We start from the raw sequence: 25,449 nt of genomic DNA on the forward strand, positions 1-25,449 counted from the left end.
AGAACACACTTTACAAATTGAAGCGACAGGCTCTTATTGCCGGTTATAGGGCAGTGGGAAAGGCAGGTGGTCCAAATGATGGCCGTTTCGGTAATCGTCTACATCTGGGGATGCAAGATCGGTTTGGATCTTTCCTGTAAGCTTGGAGAGATCACGTGCGTTGTGAAATACTTGGGTTTCCTACAAACTGCACAATATTAAATCAGCAATGGTGTGGGAGTATGAAAATATTTTTAATTCTTACCTAAACCTGGGGTTACATTTAAGTCTGGATATGGGTGGACCCCGGTTGAGGCCAGGTAACAAAATACTAGTAAAACCAAAACGGTCAGCACTGGTGCTTTCATTTGTACAGGACAAACAGGAATTGCTGCATTTCAAAGGGTATGTTCTATCACCCAAGATGATTATAAACTCAAGGACAAATTGTATATACATAAGAGTATGTTTACATCTGTCATACGTTACAGCTTTCACAAAAATAAATACGAGTGTAAGATTACCCTTTTCACATGGAAGACATTTGTCATTGATATGGCACGAGTGAAACTAACAAACTTTATAGTTTAATTGTAATTGTTTCAGGTCTCGATTTCCTAAGAATGTAAAACACCAAACAGCTTGAAAGGTAATTGCTAACCAAGGTAAACTTACTTGATTGTCATAAATACCAACATTTGAAACCTATTAGCAGGGATATTTTATATAGCTGTAGGTGAACATGAAAATTATACCTTAAACCTGTCAGCATCGCAGTGCCCAGCTACAGAGTGCTCAACTGTGAGGGCCCATTACATCTGGGAGGGTTAACAACTTCCGACAAATAGGTTGTTTCTTCAAGTTAGATGTTAAAAAAAAAAAGTGACTTTCTGAGAAAAAGTCAATTGGGTTCCACTATTGCTCTTTTATATTGCTTTTTTTTGTAAAATAGGCTATGGGTTTAGTACTGTACATTCTTAGGCCGTGGCCATACTTAGCGCCCCGAGATCCTCATAGAGAGCGCGTCAAAATTATTTGATTTTGACGCGTGACAGCCGGGTCACGTGAGCGGTTCAGCCAATGAGGGCAAAGCGCTCAAGTGCCGTCACGGGCACGTCTCCCCGTCGCCTCTCCTCCTCCAGAACCTGCGCCCTCGGATCGCCTATGCAGCAGGCGTGCGTGACGCCATGTGCTCGGTCGCTTGCGCTTTCTATATCCGAGGCCTTACTGTACAATAGTATTAGACAAAAAGGTTCAGAATATGTGTTTTATTGTCAAATGACATTTTAATTTTCAGTAATGATTTAGGAAACAAATTAAGAGCAGCCAAGATGCAAACCCCAGCAGTGCTTTTTATCGTGTGCTTCATTTTCCAGTTCCATATTCTCACTATTTCCGTACGTTTTCCTGGAGAAAAGATGTTGCTAATCACACTCATTTTCAATTAGAAACATAACATTATTTATTAGTAGTTTGATATTTATTGATTTATAGCATGCTCATTTATAAAGCACTGCTTAATAAATATTTTGCATAAATTACTAAATAACTCTAGTAACTAATCCCTGGTGGTGAAGAGCCCTGTACGGTCTCTAAAATTCATGTGCAAATTACATATTCTAACGACTCTTCTTGATGACAACATTAAATTTGACAATTACCAAACGGTTATTCCTGTCAAGAAACTGCGATCCGACTACTGGTAAGGAGGCTGGAGGAGTTCAAGTCCTAGTTTATATACTGAAGACCGCTGTCTAGGACGTTTCTCCACAGTCACCCTGCTGCCGGTGTTCATCCGCCGAGACATTTTGTCGTTGGACGTTTTTCCCCCAAGGTAATGTATACACTAATCCCCTAACCTTACACAAACACAAAAAACACCTAGCCGTAACTCCTTACCCTAACCCATTATCCCCATACCCTAAAACCCCCAACACCAAGGCTAATCCTTACTCTAAAATCCCTAATCTTAACCCCATTAACGTAAAAGCAAATGTAACTCCTAATGCCAACGCTGTGACCACTTATCTTGGGGGTAAAACGGTCAGTGGCTGACTGTCCCTAAGGGCTGAATGCCGGCGGCATACTGCCAACGGTGATAGGTCCCATTCCGGAAGACAGCCCACGTAAAATAAAAATATAAAAAAGGTTCAATGTTCTGCATCTCCTCCTGCAGTCGTACAAACTTCTACTCGGGTCATTTGTAACCTGTTGTGCAAATTAATTTTAGTGATACATTAACAGTGTTAGAGGCAGCTATGCTGCTAGATAATTTAGTTTGTTGAAAGGTATGGTAACTTGCATTAATATCTAGAACGTCCTGTTACACCACTACAATGGAGGAAATGGGGCCACTGCTTTTTCACTTGTTTATTACTGACCTTGAGGTTGGCTGAGAGAGCAAAGTCTCCATCTTTGCTGATGACACTAAATTGTGTACGGTAGTAGAATCAGAGCAGGATGTAATTTCTCTACAAAAGGACTTGAATAGACTGGAAACTTCGGCAGGTAAATGGCAGATGAAGTTTAATGCAGACAAAATGTAAGGTTATGCATTTGGGAAGCAAGAATAAACAAGGTACTTGCAAATTAAATGGGACAAAATTAGGAGAATCCTTGATGGAGAAGGATCTAGGAGTGCTTGTAAACAGCAGGTTTAGCAATAGTGCCCAAAGTCATGCAGTAGCTGCAAAGGCAAACAAGATCTTATCTTGCATTACAGGGGTTGTAACGGGGGAGTTATCCCTGTTCAGGTAATATGCCTCTAATCCAGCAGTGTGGTGGTTAACTGCTGGTAGTCAATTAACAAACACCACCTGCCTGATTAGATTGCTTAGAAAAGCCAGTCTTTGAGACAAGAAGAGAGACTCCTTAGTTCACACCTGAGCTGAACTTGGAGACAGAGCAGAGATTCCTTAGTCCACAACGGGGCTGAACCAAGGAAGGAAAGATGTCTTGAGCGACAAGCTGACCAAAAGACAAAGGGGACAAGATTCTAACCTGGAGCCTGACATTTCCTGTGCACACAAGGGTGCAGTTCCAAGAGGGCGGAGAAGCTTCCCCTACAGCAGCCCAGCTAACAGATAAGACTTTCATTTATAAGACTTTTTATATCTGTTCATTTCATGCTATATGTTTGGGGCTGGGAGACATGCTTATCTAAAGGGAGTTGTGGAGTGCATAGTATTTCCCTAGAAATACTCCCAAGTGAAAAGAAGCTTTGTTTACCCCTTGTTTGGATGATTTCCTGATGTTACGGAAACAGGCGCAATAAAAGCCTTATTTAATTTCACCATAACCAGTCTCCCTTGCATACCTCTGTGATCATCCGCCTACAGGGGGTATGGAGGGAAGGGAAGTAAACACAATGCTGCCCTTTTAAAAAGCATTAGTAAAACCACACCTTGAATATTGAGCAGCTCTCCATAGAAAATACATTATGGAACTAGAGAGTGCAGAGAAGAGCCACCAAATTAATAAAGAGGATTGTTAATCTGATTTATTAGGAGAGGCTAGCTAAATTAGATTTATTTACATTAGAAAAAATGAGTGTAGGAGGGGATATGATACCTATATACAAATATATTCAGGGTCAATACAAGGAGCTTTCAAAATAACCTTTTATCCCAAGGGCAGTACAAAAGAGACGGGCACCCCTTTAAGATTGGGGGAAAGGAAATTTCACCAGCAACAAAGGAAAGGGTTCTTTACAGTAAGGGCAGTTAAAATGTGGAATTCATTACCTACGGAGACTTGTGATGGCAGATAGAATAAATAACTGTAAAAAAAAAATATATATATATATATATATATATATATATATATATATATATATATTTTTTTTTAGAAAGGAAAGGTATTTATTTATAAAATATTTTACCAGGAAGTAATACATTGAGAGTTACCTCTCGTTTTCAAGTATGTCCTGTATACAGGGATATACCAAATAAGTAAACATGGGAAGGATGTTGATCCAGGGAGAAATCTGATTACCATTACTAAAGCGAGGAAGGAATTTATTTTTCCCCTTATAAGATATCATTGAAAGATGTTTCACTGGGGTTTTTTTGCTTGCCTTCCTCTAGATCAATGCTATAAATACAAATATAGGATAAGTACCTGTCGTCTAAATTTAGCATAGGTTGAACTCAATGGACATATGCAACCACCTTTTATATTTAAAGAACGTTAAGAAGAAAAGTTTGGTATGTCACCTACAGCTACAGTAACACTTGCAAGAGTTCAAAGATGGCTGGCGCACTCCACTCCTTTCAAAATGGTGGTTGGTATTCTAACAGGAAATCGCTCCATAAACTTAAATAGAGAACTGTAACCTGTGGCACTAAAAAACTGAGTGAATCCCTTCTTCAGGAGTAAAAACACATCCAGGACTTGTACATGTTTTTTTCCTGAAGAAGGGATTCCACGAAACGTTGTGCATTATGTCTGCATCGGTAAAAGGACTTTAAATGTCTATTTGACTTTTGTCACAGAGTTTTCCAGTGTCACAGGATACAGTCACACTTGGCAAATGAAAACTCTTTGTACAAATTGACGTCACCTTTCATTTGATGTACTAACCATATGGCAATTAAAAAATAGAAAAATCTGCTGGATGATTTTGTAAGACAAATATTGATGTATATTGTGTGCGATGTTGCAGGGACTCAGCCATTTTGATACGAAGTCTTCCACCTCCAGGACCGACTCAGGGCCCCCCAGATCCTGATATTAGTCCTCTTGCCGCTCAGTTATCTCCGCATGCTGTCCCTTTAGGCAAGATGTGATTTTTATGTTTTTATTAAATGCTTTTATTGCGGAGTCTAGCTTCTTCTCCAGCTCATCTGTTCTTCCTCCCGTTGTGGCTATATCCCTCCTGATCTCCCTCATCTCCTCTTGGAACATATTCTTTAGTACGCCAAATAGCCTTTCAATGTCCGTTTTAGTGACCATGTTTTTTAGTATGGCCAGGTTTCCTTCTGCCACCGGGTCTCTCTCGGATGTCATGACTCTAGCTCTCCCCCCTCCGCCGGCATCTCAATCACTCGTGTTGATTCCAACTTTTTAAAGTAACTCGCTAAATCCGGCGATATTTTTTTCGCTTGTGCTCTTGTAGTTATTGCTGAATGTTCGCCTCGCTATCCGTGTTTAATTCTGTGTGGTGTGGTTTGCGGATTTATAATGGTGTAAATCTCTTGTTTATTGCCTGTGTAGAACGGAGCTGTCAAATCAGACCTCAATGCCCATTGCTTCCGCGCCTGTGCCTCCCGCAATTTTGCTTTTTATAGGCTGTTGGCCCCAGTTATTCAAATCTATTACACATACATTAAGACAGGGGTGCTCAACTCTAGTCCTCAAGACCCTCCAACAGGTCAGGCTTTTAGGATAACCAAGCTCCAGCACAGGTGGCTCAATTACAGGGTCAGTCAAAGACTGCACCACCTATGCTGAAGCAGGGACTGATTGAGCCACCTGTGCTGAAGCTGGAATATCCTGAGCATCTGTCCTGTTGGGGGGGGGGGGCGGGGCTTGAGGACTGGCGTTGAGCCCCCCTGCTTTGAGTAATAAAACCATTGTAATAACGGTTACTAAAAGAATTACAAAGCTGGATGTTTACTGTTTATTACAGCTCCAATATATATATATATATATTTATTTTTTATTTTTTATTATTATTGCAACACTTAAAGACCAATCTATCACCGTCGTGGTGGGAACTGGGCTTGAGATAGGAATATTAGGGATGGCCTATATTAAGGCCACCAAAATGACAACTTCTAATAAGTCCCCCGGTAAATGCCACTGCTATTTTAAGGAGGAAATCTTACACATTCCACATGTAACAAGGGATGAGCAGTTTCCCGGAAGCGCTAGTTAAAAGCCTTTAGATAATCTGGTTTATCGCACTTAATCTTCTAACTTTAATCACTGCCACGAGTCTTGAGATCTTAAAAAATGGTGTATTTTAGTTACAAGTTTTAAAGTTGGAGTTTGTAAAAGTGCAGAACACACACCACTTACAAGAGCTTAGCAACGTATTTACTTTCATCTGTAGTAAGCAGCTTATTTTTTTTAGGTTTGACAGACAGTCAGTGCACTGAAACATCAACAGCTTACACCTCAATGTGACTGATAAGAGTTCAGGGAACTAAAATTTTGTATGAATTGCAATTTATCTCAAACTATTTTAATCTATACAAGAACAGACAGGACTCAATGAGCACAATTCTATTTATCTTTTTGGGGACTACATTTTTTTTTTCACCTATAAAAAAAAGTGTAAACTTTATATAGGGTCCTGGATCCACTAAAATCCCGGAAAAATACTGGATTTGAAAAAAATCTGAATGTGAAAATCAGTCTATTTAGTGATTCTTTTGCAAAGGAGAAAATTTTTTTTTTTAAAAACTGACATTTTGTGGGGGAAAAAAAATATACGTCAATATTTCATCAAAATTGAAAACGAGGTTATGTACACAAACCAAACAATAAGGTGAATGAAAAGGTAGGAACTAAAGCATAATCTTTCCGGAAAGGCGGGTGACTGTGTGACCCTGCCCACATAACGGGCACACTTTTGTATTTGAGATGTCACTGCATTGAATACCCCATGCAGCACAAAACAAAGTGAAGTTATTGATGCCTCAATCCAAGGGACTACATGTTTGATTTAGTAGCTTTGAACTGCTGAACGGACATTGTGAAAGAATGTAGAATAGAGAATGGTATTATGGACGGCTTAATATGGACTAGAGGCAGGATACCCACCCGCTCTCTCTAAAATGGTAAGTGGCAATAGGGTAGCTGTACTAGGGGAAAAGAATATAGAGTCTGGGAAAAGGGTCCTGGTCGCAAGAGATTCTCCATGGCGTGGAGAAAAAGGCAGGAGAGACCCTATTGGATGCACTCAGTTACCCATAGATATAGTCCATATTTACAAAGTTGTAATTCTGTAGAGATCATGCTGTGCAGCACACATGCATACAATCGGAATATACCATCAACATTGTAACTTGTATGGTTAACAATCATATAGATCCCCTCCTGGTGGTAAATGTGTAATATGATAGGTATTAAAAACTATTTTAATAGTAACAAGTTAAAATACAGCAGGGACAATACATACGTAATCCGTGAGATCGCTATTTTCAGTGTTGTTTATGAGTGCGTGTGCACTCCTGCATGAAACAGGTCACTGGAGATAGTTCAGTGTAGAACTGCTACTAGGAGTTATGTGACCGCAATGAACTGTAGATGAGTGACCGATCAGTGCCCTGTTGGTATAAATGTCAAATGTAAGGCCAACAAAAAGGAGTACAATCCCCCAAATTGTGACTCAGCTGCTTACCTAGTGCTGTAACGTGGTTATAATAGTGGCTTAGCTGAATTGAGAGATACGAAGGTGTGTGCAAACAAATGGCTGGCTGTGTCAAGCTAACATTTGCAGTCATGTACTAACCAAAATATTCCCCAGAACTGGCGGTTTTGCCGCGGAGTGGGCTGTCTTCGGGTAGTGTGCAATGTCCTACAGTGAGTTAATACTGAAAGAATACCTGCCAGGCCGAGCGGTCCACTCAGATATATTGTCAGAGTGCTGGTTTGACCATTACAAAAAAAAGGGGGGAACGGTAAGCAGAGTGATTGCTGGTGCGAAGCCACAAATTCACTGCCAATATTGAGTGAAGATTTAAATTGTATTGTCATCACTATTATTTAGTGAGTTGGGGTAATACACTGAAAGGTTCTAATGGTCAAAATGCCATGTAGGTGCATGATGACTGTGAGAAGTTACATTATATTGATTAATTTAAAGCAAATCAGCATATTTACAGCCCAAAAACAAAGTCCCTGATTTGAATTATTTCTATTAAGAGATGAATACATTAGCTCTTAAAACCTTAGTACAGCAACGCTCTCTCTCCACCAAAGCGGACCTCTACATAATTTATACAAGAAAAAATAATGATAAAAATAAAAGCCAAAACAAGGTTTGTCGCCAGTGAAATCCGTTCCTGTGTCTGAGCGGATGCACAGACAGGACACCTCAGCAAGTTACTGCCAGGGAGAGTGTTTGCAGTCTCTTTGACCTCTTCAGCAAATGGATCCATTGTCTTGACTGGACTCAGATAAATGTCTTGCAAATGAGAAGAAACATTTTTATGATTCACTGCCGTTGCCTGCTTTTTGGATGCAAGGTTATAAGTGCCGGGTGAACCTTTTAAGGTTATTGAAAGTAAATTATTAACGCTGCTTTTCACCTTCCTTTTGTCCTCTACGCGGCATTCCCGCTGATTACGGAATGCAACTTTATTCCAACAAGTGGTACATCAAACACAAATCATTCTTAAGTATTCAAATATAGAATGGACTGTCTGCTAGACATCCGCAATGCGATAGTCCAGTGAGGAATAGGTTAATGTGTGTGTGTATTCACAGTTAACCATTCCTTCTCATTTACTGGTCACATTTTACTCCATGTATTCTTTTCTAACCCTTCTTGCTGGATTCATCAGCTTTTTGTTCCGGCGGTTTATAACTTTTTGTGAGTGTGCAAATCGGTTTAAAAATTGTTGAAAGATTCAGGCTCAAATGTACTAAGTGCCGGAAGAAATCCTTCAGCCCATTTAAGTAAAGGCATCTTATTGCACAGCACCGCTTAGGTCAGGGGGTCTCAGCTCCAGTTCTCAAGCCCCCCCCAACAGGTCAGATTTTCAGGATACCCCGGCTTCAGCACAGGTGGCTCAATCAGAGGCTCAGTGGGAGACTGAGCCACCTGTGCTGAAGCAGGGATATGCTGAAAACCTAACCTGTTGAAGGGGAGCTTGACAACTGGAATTGAGAACCCCCCTCCCCCATCCCGCTTAGGTAATATGATCCTTAGTGTCAGGGTAAAGTGAAGCACAGATGGTAAAGACAGACAGATTCTGGATGCATATTTTGCAGACTACTTCAGCAGCCATGTAGTTAAAGAACGTCCTTTTTTATATATGGATTGTAATTGTTGTTTACAGACGTGTAACAGGAAGGTGCTCTGGAGATAAACCATGTTATTTTGAGCTCCGGAAGCCCCCAAGTTCCCGAGACACACCCTTTTAGTTAACGGTATACTTCCTGGAAATTCAAAGATGGCCGTCGGTGTTGTCCAATAGAAAGTCGCAATGTCAAACAGCCGATAATGCTTCCTATTAGCACGCAGGACTCAAACTGGTTCAATAGTCATTTTGCTTTCCAGAATGGGAGAAGAAACACTGGTAACTATGAAGTTATCTAGGGCACCAGAGGATTCCCAGAGATAAGAGATATTGTGGGCTGACCCCCCAGTTCAAAGTGTGAGACAATCAAACAAAAAAAAAAACATTACCCCAGCAGACAATATTGTCCCTATTTTTTATTTTTGTTCCTTTTTATTAAAACAATTGCTAGCTTATTTTATTCCGTTTAGTTGTTGGCTTGAGTATTCTCGCATGGCAAGAAACCCTTCCCGCCTTAACAAACTTCAGCAAATTTAAGATAGGTGCTGTATTTGATCTCGAACTCTCGATGCTTCTGTGCATCAGAACCATTCTCTAAATCTGCAAAATGGAGTCTCTACAACCAAATCACATTCCATTTGAAAGCTAGTTTTGTGCAGTATATCTAATTCATATACATTTCCCCATTTTTTAAAATAGTTTTATCATATCTATTTAGCAATACAAAATACATAAGTGCTATACATACATACATACATACATACATACATACATACAATATAGATGTGTAAAATCACATTTTATTTACACTATTGAAAGCTTAATTACTTTTTTGCAAAAGCAAACTAAATTGTAATTTATAATTACAGAGTTAATTTTTTGAACTTTTTTTTTTGTTTTCTCTGGCAGCATACGACATTCTTGTGGGATTGTTAACAATTCCCATAGATGTTGTAAATCCGGCAGCCTGTGTAAAACACACATGCAGAAGAAGGAAAAACGATGAACCTCTCACATTCTTGATAAACAACAGCCTATTGTTCCCCTCGCTTGGATACATTAAAGCTTCACGCCTCACTTTATTTTTCACAAAAGATTCCTTACACGGCCATGCCCTGACCTTGGCATTTTGGCTGCATTTAAAGCTAATGTGATCAACTCACACAATGCAGACTATTGGCAAGGAATGAAATCATTGTTACTGATGTCACTGAACTCATTAGGGATATATTTGACTTTACTGGCCCAAGAGAACTCCAATAATAAAATCAACCGTAGTGAAAGGTTGACCAACAGTACTGCCTAAAAACCTCAATAATAAAAACGCTGATACACAAGAGACTGGGAGATACCCCACAATGTCCACATTTACGAGAAACAGGTTTTGGGTAAAGGTTTTCCCAATGTATTGTTATTTATTTAAATGTGTGACTTTTTTTTTAACCCCTCAGATTTTATGTGGATGGCAGCCAGCTGTAGATCTGCGACCCAATGGGAAGAAGCCCTCTCATGAACAGGAGACAAGTTCGTGGTCTGATGGCTTCATCTCCCTCCCCATTGAGGACAGTGAAATCACCAAACTGGAAAATCCGCTTCATTTGATTCGATTCTGCCGCGTAGTTCCAGCCCAGGAAGCAGAGATTTACAGAGGAACTTTCTCCTACCAAGGAAGGCAGCATGTCAAAAGAAATGGAGGTATAGTGTGGCACAACAATGCCACATTTAAATATCCACGTTTACTCCTACATGGGCACATGCATATATAAATACACATTTGTAACCGCCCACGCGCGCCCATATTTAATTGATTGAAATCTAAATTCAAAAACTTTACATGATTTTGGTGCCTCCCACTTTCATGAAGTTAGGCAAAGTGAACATTAATCCTAAATATTGTAGAACAGGAACTTCATCTATTGGAGTGGTTTACAAAAGTATTTTTCAGCACTGCAGCCAAGGAATGCTGCTGAAAATATAAAAACTGTAGGATGAGCAAATGTCTTCAGGGCTTATACACAACAGAAATTAAAGTAGGACTAAATTAAGATTAATTATTATCTGGTTGATAGATGGCCTCATACACAATCCAACACTTCCTCTCTGTGGCTGCTGTCTTAACAGCTGTCTAAGATCACTGTGGGAATTTGCACAATGGTAGTATAGTGTCTGAACACCTGTTGGAAGCGTGCAGTTCATTTTTCTTGTTCTATTGAATGTCAGATGGGATTTACATGGATTTTCTTCACATTTAATACAGCCTTTCATGTCTAATGTGATGCTTCTACTTGCAGCATTTACCAGGAGCCACAGACAACCACAGTGGCTCAGATATTATGTTATTAGATTAACCACCATTGCATCCACACTGTTCTGCTAAAGCTCAATTGTGTTGAAGGAAGGTACTTTTTGTAAGTTTTACAATATGCATTTGTGTTACATAATAAAATTGTAGATCATACCATAATCCCCATGGCATTTATGAACATGTTGAGCATCAAGGAAAACTACCCTCCCATCTATCATAAGAAGCAAGATCTATGGATCTATCATACAGATTACTCTCGTACTCTCATACACCTGTGAACACCAACCGCACTAATTTACTGGAAGGATAATTTGACATTTTCATTGTTTTCGTTTCATTGAAAATGCAGTTCTTGTTTGCAACGATGGCCTTAAAACGGTCAGCCACCTGCTTCTTTACTTCACACAGTTTATTAAATTGCTATTACTGTATGCATACTTCCTACGAATCTCAGAGCCAGGCAGAAGAGGATATATCGGGGGGGGGGAAATGATAGAATATTCAGATGCATGAGAAGGTTCCAATTCAAAAGTGTTAGGAGCAGAGGGAGAAGATATAGTTTTAGGATGCCACCAGGGAAATAAAAAAACGGAAATCTTATTGGAAAACATCAAGTAACAAGAATTAACCAGATAAACATGCCATTTGTAAACTTTGCTGGTAGGATGGCATGTACTTTTAGACTAGTTCTCTTTGGTCTTGGCATAAAAACACAATCAATGGCATAATTAATCTGATGTTTAAGCACTATACTTATTTAAAGCACTAGATCGAGTAGGAAAATTCCTAATTAAAACTACAGTATGAGCAGAATGTCACACACATGCTAAATGTCAAGCCACAAAACACAATTCAAAATCTACCAAAGTATTTTTGCAGACATGCTCGTCTAGAGAAAAATGTAAATGCGTTTTTAAACTATTAAGCAAAGATTAGAGACGCTGTTTCCTGAAAGTGTTTGGGCTCCTTCTAAAAAGAGGGCAAATGAGAACATAGCGGAAATTGTTTTGTGGGACTTATTGTTCATGTAGAGAAAAGAATGTTAGCCCTATTCTGGGTCCGTTTGTTTTGTACAGTTGATGTGGAAAAGAAAACAATTACATTAGAATCAAAGAAAGTTACTGACTACATTTGCTTCCCCAATATTCTTTGTTGTGTGTATAACTTTTTTTTGTTGCAATGGCCGCAAGAAATTGTGTTTTTGGTGATTGACATTTGAAAACAAGTTTAAAAACAGAAACAAAGAAAAAAAGGAGAGAGCGGGGAGAACGAAAGAAAGAGAGAAGGCGAAAGGAAGAGAAAGAGCGCAGAAAGACAGAGCGCAGAAAGAGAGAGCGCAGAAAGAGAGAGCGCAGAAAGAGAGAGCGCGGAAAGAGCGAGCGCGGAAAGAGCGAGCGCGGAAAGAGCGAGCACAGCAGAGAGCAAGAGAACGGCAGAGAGAGCAGGAGGGGCAGAGAGCGAGGGAGCACCAGAGAGTGCCAGAGATAGAGGAAACGCAGCAGAGAGCGAGAGAGAAAGCGAGAGAGTGAGAAAGAGAAGGCGGAAGAGCGAGAGAAAGAAGGCAAAAGAGCGAGAGAAAGAGGAGGCGAAAGAGAGCGAGAGAAAGAGAAGGCGAAAGAGAGCGAGAGAAAGAGAAGGCGAAAGAGAGCGAGAGAAAGAGAAGGCGAAAGAGCGAGAGAAAGCGAAAGAGAGCGAGAGAAAGAGAAGGCGAAAGAGAGCGAGAGAAAGAGAAGGCGAAAGAGAGCGAGAGAAAGGCGAAAGAGAGCAAGAGAAAGAGAAGGCGAAAGAGCGAGAAGGATAAAGAGAGAAAGAAACAGAGCGACAAAGAAGGAGAAAGAGGAAGAGGAAAAAACACTGTTCTTACAAGTGAAACTTGTGAAAGATTTAGCTACATCTAATAAATTAAAAGAAAATCTTGACTAAATGCATTTTTTCATTTTGGCAGGAATTCACATTAAGTTGTGTTTTTGCTACATATAAAAGCTACATTTTACAGTACATGTACCAACGCTACTTATACTACAGTAGGTTAAATCAAATATAGCGTACAATTCATGGATAACAATTTAGCCTGTATTTATAAGCAAGACACCTGGACACTGGATTTACAACATGGACATATTGTTCTATTATAGCGAGTGATGAAGAATAATGCATTGATGTGACACAGCACAGACCGTGCAGAACATCGCAACGACAGTGACAACTTCTGTGTCTAAATGAAGCTAGCAATGCTCAGCAAGAACTAAATCAGATCCAACAAGTACACCTGAGACTTGGAGGTTTTTGACAAATAAAAAATATCTGGGACAGAAACTAGAACAAAAGGATTGAATTATCTGCTGTGCTTCTCCTTTAATTGCGTACTTCACATTCTATAAAGCCAAGTTACTGCAAGACAAAAAGTTACATTTTATCTGATCCAAAACACAAACAAACCATGTCTCTAAGCACCACAGAAACAACAATGGTCACATTTTTACTGTGCAGCGCATGGTCATTGCTAACTTTGTAATAATCGCCTTTATGGCGGTTTAGTTAACACCCATGGGGGTTGGATGGGTGTTGGAAGGACCTGAGATGCATTGAATTGCTAACATACATAACATACTCCATTTTTCATACTTCTGTCATTTTTTTTTTAACTTTTTCACGTCATTGTAAAGTCCTACAGCACTAATATATTGTTAACAGCCCCCATTATATATGTATCTATCCTAAACTCGTTCAATAGGTTTCAACATCTGTCGGGATGACATATCTTTCCTAATGTGATTCAAAGCGAAGGAAACAACTATTAGAAGTTGGCAATGCAGGTTCTCATGAAATGGGCAGCAAAGGCTGAACCGTTTGGGGTCAATTTTTCCATCAAACTTTCTAAAATATATATAAGCAGCCCAAACAATCCCTGAAAGAAGGGTGCACAGTGTAGAGCGACTGCATGAGCCTTATTAAGAGTGTCTGCGCAAATAAACATGGTGGAGTACCCATGGTCTTTAAACTCTGTTTGTATTGTATACATTTCACATCTTGGACCAAGCCAAATGAGAATCAATCAGACTACAATATACTCTTATAATTTGGTCAACACATCAAACAATTTCAATAAAGAAATGTCAGTCTGGTGGTTCAGTTGTTATGATATGCACCATGTTGACAGCTACATGACATGTAGAAATGCCAACTCAGAAATAGCATTTACCAGGACAATTTGACAACACAAAACAAGAAATGTGTGGACAGTAAATGGCTCTTATTCAAAAAAGAAACAATTTGAACAAAATGTAAACTGACAAAGTATTGCATTTCTTTTTTTTTTTTTTTTTTAGTTTTGTTTTGAACGTGATTGCTTCACTCTGATTTGGAAGGGATTATATAGGATTCTGATAGGCATTTAAGCATATTGCTGATGTGGGGATAACAGGCCACACACACAATATTAGTGTGACATTGTGATTATGCACCTCTGTACCCACACAATCGTAAACCATTATTTTTCTGTTTTTCCTTCATTCAATGTTGAATCCTGTATATATGAATAGATTTTTAGATACGTACAACTTTTTGTTGTGCAGTCTTCTTTACTTGTTCCTCAGCTTTCCCTAGAAAAAAATTTATTACAAAATTGAGTGCTTTCATAGTGCAGATTAGTGACAGCACAGCCCTCTCGCAGTGTCCTTGGGACATTATCCTTTCATTTGAGACAAAACAGTGCTCTATTTTTCAACTACGGTACTTTAAAAAAAATTTTTTTAAATGTTTTGTTCGTTGCTAATAGCAAATTTTACGTGAATCTGTAATGTTTTCAACCTGCCAACCAGGACTTCAGCAACAGATTATATGGCAGCAATTTGTCATTCTTAATGTATTTCCACCCTGAAGATATTATTAGTATTACATTTAGTGCAAAATATATTCATATCAATTTTATATCTCTCCTTAGCGATGCATATAACATTGTTTTGTATAAACGAGTCTCTTCCTTTGCTCATTCCCTGAAGTCCAAAAAGGATACGCAATGTCACTCAGGAAAGAGCATTTTATTTTTCTGGGCCTACCACGAGGCATAATTGTAACAATGCTATTTAAAGAGGCAGTCCATGTAATCCCCTAAATGTATATATTTTTTTTTAATCTATTTATTTTTTAAATAAAATCAGTTCTGTACTATTGGATAATACTTACTGCGTTTAATTTAAAAAAAATATTCAACTCTAAATGCTATTTGTAATGAGTTTTAATATACTGAGCATCCTTTGATTTGTATAGCAGGCTTTGGCACACTTCCCCAGCAGTGCAAGATATTTGTAGCAGTTTCCTGTTTATGATATTTTGATGCCAAAATTCCCAGCAGTTTGGGCTGCAAACTGTAAAAATAGATAATATCTTAGTGATATAAGGATACATTGTAGCTGCTGAGTTTCACTGACAGAAGGATTGATTGAAACTGAAAGGCAGCCATTTAGTGAACCCTGGAAAACAGGAGTTTTGCTGTTCAATTACAGGAAGGGGGGGGGGGGGAAAATCGGCAGCTTATAGTAGGTCATTTATTTACAATAAAGGTAATCAAAAACTGGATATGTCAAAACAAAAAAACAAAAACTTTTTTTAAATTAAGTGCCGCTTGGACTGCCTCTAAAAGATGTTCAAACAAATACAAGGAATCCCCAATGGACTCGCGGTACCATGTCTGTAGAGCACATCCGGATCCTATCAGCAATGTCCTGAGCCACCTGAAATCCTCATTTCATACAGTATGCTAGTAAAACTAACAATCCCTTTAGGCTCGTTTCTGTGTGCATGTTACACCCAACGCCGAAATATTTGTTAACCAACAACAAACTGGGGCTTGAAAAAAGAACCTCTTTGTTTAAAAGAACCATGGCATTTTATGGCCCATCAGTGAACAAACACATGGTAAAGAATTGAGGGTGGTCTAACAGACTAATTATAGTAGGTAGGACTGAGGTTATAAAGATGGCTTCTGCCCAGAGAAATCCAAAGCATGCATAATTTATAGAAGCAAACCATGACAAATCATATATGTTTTTTTTTTATAAATACATTTATCAGCTCAATAGTATTAGATAATACGCTCTGTCTTTTTTAATTTTATTTTTTAAACTCCTACCATTTATGATTTTTTTTTGTACTGATCATCCTTTGATTGCCACAGCAACCATTTAGAAAGTCATATCCACTTCCTCTTCTGAAACATGCTCTCACACACACCTTTATGGGCTCTGTCCTTTGGCAACAAAGTATCACAAACAGATCTGTAGCTGTGTTCTAAACAGCAGGCTGTCTATTTCTCTGAAAGCTGTAACAATAATGTGTTACATTTAATAATATAATGTTACACATCAGCTGCAGCATTTCACGGGCTGCAACACAAAGTTAGAAGGTGGTCATTTCATTGGGCACACAATCAGGATTTATACATACGTACTGTATAACAGGAGCACCAAACAATTGCCAGTTTAGGTAAGAAGGTAGAATTATACATTGTCACATGATTTACAAATAAGTAAAAAATAAAAAGGGGAAATGTAGTATTTTTAAAAACAAACAGAGTATGATTAGGTGACTATTAAAAGCAATAGCAAGCGTCCTTTCTGCATTAGCTATGAAACATCTATTAGGTCAAAAAATAAAAATAAAACAAATAACACTGCTAGACAAGACTTGGTATATTAAATTACTGCCTACATAGGCTAGAAATGGTGACAGTTAATTGTTGCCCTATCCAACTAGACGTGTGTGTGTGTGTGTGTGTGTGTGTGGGTGTGTGTTGCTAAGCCATGTGCTATATACACATACAAAACAGGCAATCAAGAGAGACCTCTCAGAACACCCAAGGTCTGCTCAGACCTCTTTATTGCCTGTTTTAGATCTATTGGGTCTAGTCGCACACAATGGGACACAATCCTACTTTTTCCATGGACGAAATGGGCAGTATCTATAACTTGTCAGTTCTATATATTTTCTCTAGTCTGTCCTGACTTCATCTCTATTTCCTCCCACTCTCAGCATTTATGTTACATTTTCAACTGTTGAACTATATTTTGCAAAAGTGGTTTTTTTTTTTTGAGCGCACACACACACACACACACACACACACACACACACACACACACACACACACACACACACACACACACACACACACACACACACACTACGCTTATAGTGCCGGCGAGGTCAGGCTGCGGTCGCTGGAAAAATTCAATTGAGATGACTTCCAAGCCGTCGCTCCGCCGCGCTTACTATAAGCGCACGCGACGGCAGCCATGCAGTTGTTTTGCCGCGACGTTGCATCGCTGTCGCTATAAGCGCAGTCTCACATTGTACGCTGGTTGGGGTATGGAATAACATAACTTAACAGTGAACAGTTCTAAAGCAGTTTGTAGGGAGCTGTAACGCAAAAGGAACATTTCTTTGAGCAATGCTATCTTAAAAGCAGAAAACGATGAGATTTTTAGAATGATAAAAAGACAAATAAAATCAAACACATGGATATCTAAGTTGCACTGGGATTTTCAGAAAAACAAGCAACGTCACATACTTAAGTCCTAGAAACCGAACTCTTTGCCATTAATGAAGCTTATTGAAAAATAAATTTGCTGCCTCAATCTTCGCTTGTGATAAAGGGCAGCAATATGGAAAACAAAACACATTTGCATCTTTATCTTTCTAATTACATTTTCTGTTTTGCTGGTGTTACTAATAACATTATTAAATATTTAGTACTTTTAATACTGAAAGTCCTAATTACAAACAAGTTCTTGAGAAACCACAACGGTTTTACAACTTACTACACTACTCAAATGTTATATGGTTAATGTTACTGCAATATGCAGTTTTACAATTGAATAAACAATCTGTTTAATCCAGGCATATATTGCACACCTACCTACTTGCAATGTCAAACAGCAAACAGAATGAGATTATATGCAACTGATTACACACAGGCGCACAAACCATTATTAAAAGGCTGACACAAACGGAGCTGCCCCTCCAACTGAAGGGCAATTACGAAGGATGGCTTTATATTTTTTTATTACCAACTGAATTTTAAACACAGCTCCAATTACTTAAGAATTTACCTGTAGGTTGTAGGGAATATTTTGTAAACAATAGTTTAAAAATATAAACAAAGCTGCTCTAGGACATGTTTTTTTTGTTACGGCTATTATACATTAAGAAAGCATGGGTACCAAATTAAGTAAGTCTGCATATCAGGAATCTACAGCAGCATTTCAAGATTTTATTCAATAAGAGATATTATAGGCTAAAGGTGGTAAATTCCGGGCATTATTGAAATCCCTGCTCTCCGATTGGATAATGCCCGGAATTTTAACCAATCAGTAAGGGCCCGGAATTTTTGGCAGCTTGACAAGTTTTTCAGCCAATCAGCTTTCATTCACAAAGAGTGAAATTTGCTCTTAGACAGGGGAGGTGATTTGACAGAAGGCAGCAGCAAGCACTGACTCCTCCCCCTCCCTGCCTACAGAGAGCTCCACACAGGAGAGCGAGGGGAAAGGTGTGTGCGTCTGTGTGTGTAAAGGGGGCCAGCAGAGTCTTGTCGGTGTGTTTCTGCTACTGTATGTGTTTTTTTTGTTGGTGTAGCGGGGGGGGCTGCAATGTGTGTGTCTTCAGTGTGTGTTTTGTGGGTGGAGGAGGGGTGCAGAGTGTTTTGTTGGTGTGTGTGTGTGTGTGTGTCTGCAGTGTATGGGTTTACAGGGGGCTGCAGTGGGAGTAGGGAGGCAGCAGTCTGCTTTGTTGGTGTGTGTGTCTGCAGTGTGTTTTGTGGGTGTAGAGGGGGGCTGCAGTGTGTGTGTGTGTGTGTGTGTGTGTGTTTGTGTGTTTAGAAGGAGCTGCGTGTATGTACAATTTCCTTTTAATAAACTTACAGTAAAAGCATAAGAATGTAGACAATCATGCTGATAAAAACCAATATGACTACAAAAATTTATTTTTTTAATGAAAAATTAAAAAAAAATTAAAATAAGCCTACATTTAGCCTATAATAGTAATAATCCCCTCAGAACAGGGCATTACTGGCCAATAATGCCCTGGCTGGGTTAAAGTCCCTCGGCTTTGCCTCGGGCCTTCAACTCTTCCAGCCAGGTCATTATTGGCCAGTAATGCCCTGTTCTGAGGGGATTATTACTTAATTAACACACAGGTATTTGAATATATTCACACAGAGAACTCCAAAAACATGCTTCTTTTTACTGCAAACTCCCAAACGGATTAACATTTTGGATCTTAGTGTCAAAATGCCCATATTATCTCTCCTTTCTGCAAATGTATGTAACAAAACACGGAGGCATAGACCACATTCCGCAGGCTGGATAGGGCCTGCAAAGCCAAGAGAAATTTCCGCGGGAAATTTGGGGCATGCATGCACAACGCTGATGCGGTCAATCACCAGAGCATCAGAAAATTGTGCGTCCCTACGTGTATACGGCGTGTGTTCCTCACCTACCCAGCGCAGCCACAGAGGTCACATGACACTGGGTATAGCTTGTCTATTCCTACTACCTAATAACCGAGGAAATTAACTAATTAAAACTGCACAATATTTTTGACTATAAATATTTGCAATTCATATTTCTGCCAGACCTTTTTTAGTGTGGTTTTCTATAGAAACGACTTTTTTCAGAGAACAAATGTTTCCTCAACTTTAATTTTGCCTTTCAGCCACCATAAAGCGAAAAGGCATTATTTTATTTTGCAGTCTCCATAAACTCAATTTACAAAGAAGAAACCACAAACTTAACTAAACTGAGATTGAATGACCCATTTCCTTGCCTTTGAAAAGCCCAATAACATTTATTGCCAATTTTGCCATGTAAACAATGCCTCAAATAAAAGGCTCACGTATTACGCTCTACTGAAGGAGATAGACAGGTCCACTTATATCAGGGGTGGCCAACTCCAGTCCTAAAGGCCACCGACAGGTAAGGTTTTAAAGATATCCCTGCTTCAGCACAGACGGCTCAATCAGTGGCTCAGTCTTCAACTGAGCCGCCTGTGCTGATGCAAGGATATCCTTAAACGTGACCTGTTGGTGGCCGTTCAGGACTGGACTTGGCCACCCATCTTACATGTTCTCAGGATGTGGTGACAGCATAAAATATTAGAGCCATACAAGTGTAATACATATCGAATAACTAAGGTGAGAAAGCTAGTTACAATAAACCCACCCACACCTCTGAATACCTAGTTCTATTTCATAATTGCAAGCCTGACCTGCAAGTGCTGCTGTAGTAGTTTGCAACCTGGCGCCACACACACAAGGAAACCAAGAGTCCTTCCTATAGAATGTTCCGTGCAAGGTTCCCACTAGGGACCAACATGTCGAGCCGAGAGGGATTACTACTTTAATGTGTATTTTTATTTAGTGCCGATTATCAATGTTCTGTTTTGATATAGCACATGGTGTGTATAATTACATAATATATTCAACCATAAAGTTTGAGAATAAAAGATGTCCCGTTATTGGAATGTGATTTATCTGTTCTCCATACACCACTGCAACAGCTACTCAAAGGAGAGGCCAATAGAAGTCAACTACTGTATGACTGACTTGTATTGATGACAATGTCACACAAAGTCCATCTACAGTGCGAGAGGTGAGTACATCATCAAGTAAAGGCGACCCGTGTAAACTGGGGGCTCTAAAGGTTTGAGTAGATCAAGCGGAAACACATCCAAGGGACTGACACTACAGCACTTCAGTATCCTTTTCATCATACACATCTACCACCAATCTTTAGGAAGTACAAGGCCTGCACCTACATTTCACATTTTGATGCTGTGCCGGCACCAACAGTGGCCCATTAGTTAGCATCTGTGTCACTGGGAATGAGTAAGAGACACAGAGGGACAATTTGCGCAGATGGGTACACTTGCCCTTATGTGTGGTCTCCAGTATGTGATCACTGTATTTTATATATACAAGTATTGTTATCCAAAAGATACTTCACTCTTTGCGTTGTTTGACCCAAGCCTGGTCCCTTGCAGGCGAAGTAGTTTATTTTACACACGTGTAAGATGAACTCAGGCCCCCACCCTAGTATCAAAACTTGAATACATCAAGGGAAATAAGGAGATTACATTGATATTTGAGTTTGTGTTCAAAAGATCAAACTGTGGGCTCGAAATGCGTTGGAATTATTTTTGTCGCCCTTTTTTAATGATATGGCTTCTATCGAAATAAATGTTATTTTTATTGCATCTCGCACTTCAGCCTTGAAGTTTTTTAAGTGAAACTTCTTTAGTGGCACCTACCACATGAGCAAAATTCAGTGGCAGTGAATGGAGTTGATGGGGAACGGCAGAAGAGGCCATCAGCAACATTCACTGCCACTGAATCATGCCAGCTTCTAGCATCTGGAGGAACACACACACACACACACACGTGAGCTGCCAAACACCCCCACCGAGTGAGCTGCCGAGCACCTCCCGCCGAGTGAGCTGCCAAGCACACCTTCGTCCCCTCCCTCCCAGTGAGCCGCCAAGCAACCCCTCCGTGAGCCGCCGAGCACACCCCCTACCCCCCACAGTGAGCCGCTGAGTAGACCCTCCTCCCCCCCATGAGCCACCAAGTCCACCCTCTTCTCCCCCATGAGCCGCCGAGTACACCCTCTCCCCCCCATGAGCCGCGAAACACACCCTCTTCCCCCCCCAGTGAGCCGCCGAGTACACTCTCTGCCCCCCCCAGTGAGCCGCTGAGTACACCCTCTCTCCCCCCCAGTGAGCCGCAGAGTACACCCTCTACCCCCCCCAGTGAGCCGCCGAGTACACCCTCTCTCCCCCCCAGTGAGCCAAAGAGTACACCCTCTCCCCCCCCAGTGATCCGCTGAGTACACCCTCTCTCCCCCTCCCCCCCAGTGAGCCGCGTCTGTGTCCCCATACCTCCGCTGGAGGTCTAATCCAGTGACTGAGCTCCTGATTAGAACCAACGCTAACACCACCCTAACACCTGTCACTAGTTTTAAATACCTGGGCTTATGGTTTGACTCCCACTTAACATTCGGAATGCATATTGATACCCTGACAACCAAGACCTATGCCAAACTAGGGGTACTTTACAGGAACAAATCCTCCCTAAGTCTCCTGGTCAGAAAGCGTATTGCACAGCAGATGCTAATGCCAATTATTGACTATGGAGACATAGTATATGGCTCGGCTCCTCAAACCCACCTTGGCAAACTTGACACCCTCTACAATTCAATTTGTCGTTTTGTTCTCCAATGCAACTACAACACACATCACTTCGAAATGCTCAAAGAACTAGATTGGTCATCACTAGAATCTAGGCGCAAAGTTCACCTTTCCTGTCTCACCCTCAAATACTTTCTGGGCAAGCTACCCAGCTACCTGAACAAGCTCCTCACCCCTACCACATACAGCACCTATCACCAGAGATCAGACTCCAAAAGACTATTCATGGTCCCAAGGCTCAAAAAAGTATCCGGACGTTCCTCCTTCTCCTTCCGTGCACCCCAAAACTGGAACAACCTACCAGAGACTCTCATATCCACCACCAGCTTAAGTTCTTTTAAATCTAAGGCTGTCTCACACTTTAATCTGGTCTGTAACTGTTTCATACGCTCATAATATATATTTTCTTTAACTGTGCACGCAATGTCTCTGTATATAATGTATACCTTGTTCATTTATGTAACTGTACTTGTAACCATGTATTATTTGTTTTACTCTGTGCCCAGGACATACTTGAAAACGAGAGGTAACTCTCAATGTATTACTTCCTGGTAAAATATTTTATAAATAAATAAATAAATAAGCAGCAAGACACAGCTCCGCCGGGGGGAGAGAGTGAGGGGGAGGGGCTGCTCGGTGGGGGGGGGGGGGGAGTCAGGAGATAGGGTGGCAGGATCCTGAGAACAACACACACACACACATTGACGGACTGACTGACTGACTGACACACACAAGGAATTCACTTACTATAAATATAGAAGTGCAAATAGCTATAACACGCTTTCTAAGTCAAACTTCTTTGCGTTTTGGCACTGAAATTGTGTTTTGATTAATTAAAAACAACCATTAGAATTACAATATCTGTGACAAAACAGTGACAAAAGATAAAGAAGTTTCACTTAAAATAATCAGCACACACAACCTTTTTTCACTGTGCAGAGCCACGTTTCTTTTTTTCGTTTGACTTCCATTGCCCTCTGACCTGAGAAGATGCAAACCCCATTGGTAACAGGCCAGTCTCTGCCCTTGTTAATACCCTTTGTGGAAGAGAACTGGTGGGCATCTTCCATTTAGAGCAAGAAAAAAAAGAAAACAGCGCACTGCCAGGGAGTCAGGTGGTGAAAGTTAAAATCCTATTTATTCAGCACAAAGCCAGTAAAAACATCACCCCAGGAGGGGAACAAAATCCTCCTACGCGTTTTGGACGGGTAGTCCTTTATCATACTCCTTGATAAAGGACCTACCCGTCCGAAACGCGTAGGAGGATTTTGTTCCCCTCCTGGGGTGATGTTTTTACTGGCTTTGTGCTGAATAAATAGGATTTTAACTTTCACCACCTGACTCCCTGGCAGTGCGCTGTTTTCTTTTTTTTTCTTGCTCTGGATCTCTACTTCTACGGCTGGCACGCCACAGTGAACTACCAGACTACAGGAGTGGGTAAGAAGACTTTGATTATTCTTTATGACCAATCATAGATGAGTACCTTTACCTCGATCATCATCCCATGAGGTGCACGTGAGGTGACAAGCATTATTACGCTTCCTTCAGTATTGTGGATCTTGGTGTATATTGCTGACTCACAGGCCATTTGGAAATATACCCACTCCGTCTTAGTCTAGTCTATTTTGGAGTTCTTCAATATTTATTGATTGATTGTTGGGTCTCCCGGCGGTTGGAGCACCCTTCTCCCCCTTATCTTCCATTTAGAACTGCTAAATCATATCTACATAACGATCACGTTAACCAAAAAGTTGCAGAATAAGCTGGAGTGTCTCTTTAAAAATGTATGAATCAGGCAGTGGAGTTATTTCTCTAAATAACTAATTCATTTTCCTTGCAGTCTGAAAATTAATATTTATATCACACATGGGAACATGTGAATTTTGCAGTCAGCTTCTCATTCTGTGCAGGCTTATTATACACAGTTCCCCAATATACTCTGAGAATCATGTAGAATGAGACTGGGATATCAATTCTCACAATTTCAGCACCACAATAAAAAAAACAATGCAATGTAGGTCTCTAGCTTTGAAAGGGCATTCGTTTGCTAGTCAGCCAGGGCACATAACTTTAAAAGATACACATAACTGGAATCAAATTTAGTAAAATTCTCATTGAATTGTTATAATACAAAAAACAAATGTGCATTCAATTTAATACTTTTTGTGTAACTTCAAATGTTCCTTCCTTTTTTCAAACCAAGACTTTCCATAAAAGGACAAACCTACTATAGATTTCTGACTCGTGTAGAAGTTTCCCCGAAAAATAAAACATGTGGCATAAACTGTACAGTTATTACCTACCTAACGTCCTAAACAAAAGTGCCAGTTATCAAGATTAGTTCAGCTTCTTCTAATGCAATAGAAGCCAAGTTGTTTGCATACGTACAAAAAAATACATCGCACAGTTGAATTTACACTACAAAACGCAATTCCCCCATCTCATTTGATTTTTTTAACTAACACATATGTTATATATATGTATGTGTTATGTAAAAAAATCAAATGAGATGGGGATTTAGGGTTTGTAGTGCAAATTCAATACACACACACACACACACACACACACACACACACACACAGGATCGCGTTCCTCCGGAGCGGCCGTGTTCCTATTTTCAGTACAAGGAGCACCTGGTTCCTCAAATACTTACTGGTCATGTTACCAGCTTTAAATCACCAGCCAGTGCAAAACATGGTCGCCAAGTCTTGGGCCAAAAGGAGCCGCAATGTCATGCGGCTTTCTATTGGACGGCCATTTAAATCCCCTTTAAAAAAAAAAACAAAGTAATACTTGTAGCTTTACTGGTACGTATCTTGGTAACCAGGGAGTCCACAGAGCTGAAAATACATCACTTGAGCTCTGGAGGACTTCCTATTTCCCAACCCTCACAAAACTGGCACCTAGGGGACATTACGGGAGATTGCAACTTTACTGTGTGTGCCATATTATGTTTCG

General features: G+C 40.1%; 1 protein-coding gene across 9 annotated transcripts in view; it reads right to left on the bottom strand.

Annotated features, from left to right (window-relative positions):
- The window catches only part of PARD3 (par-3 family cell polarity regulator), a 609,688-nt gene that overhangs the window by 90,303 nt on the left and 493,936 nt on the right, over window positions 1-25,449 (bottom strand). The window contains exon 23 of one of the 9 annotated variants that reach the window (XM_075587744.1): window positions 14,815-14,858. The exons of the other annotated variants lie outside the window; for them this stretch is intronic. Coding sequence (XP_075443859.1) covers window positions 14,849-14,858 — 10 coding nt within the window. The 3' untranslated portion in view covers window positions 14,815-14,848. The remainder of the gene's footprint in view (window positions 1-14,814; window positions 14,859-25,449) is intronic. 9 annotated transcript variants of the gene reach the window in all.

This window comes from Ascaphus truei, chromosome 2 (assembly GCF_040206685.1).
Source record: "Ascaphus truei isolate aAscTru1 chromosome 2, aAscTru1.hap1, whole genome shotgun sequence".
Lineage (NCBI taxonomy): Eukaryota > Metazoa > Chordata > Amphibia > Anura > Ascaphidae > Ascaphus > Ascaphus truei.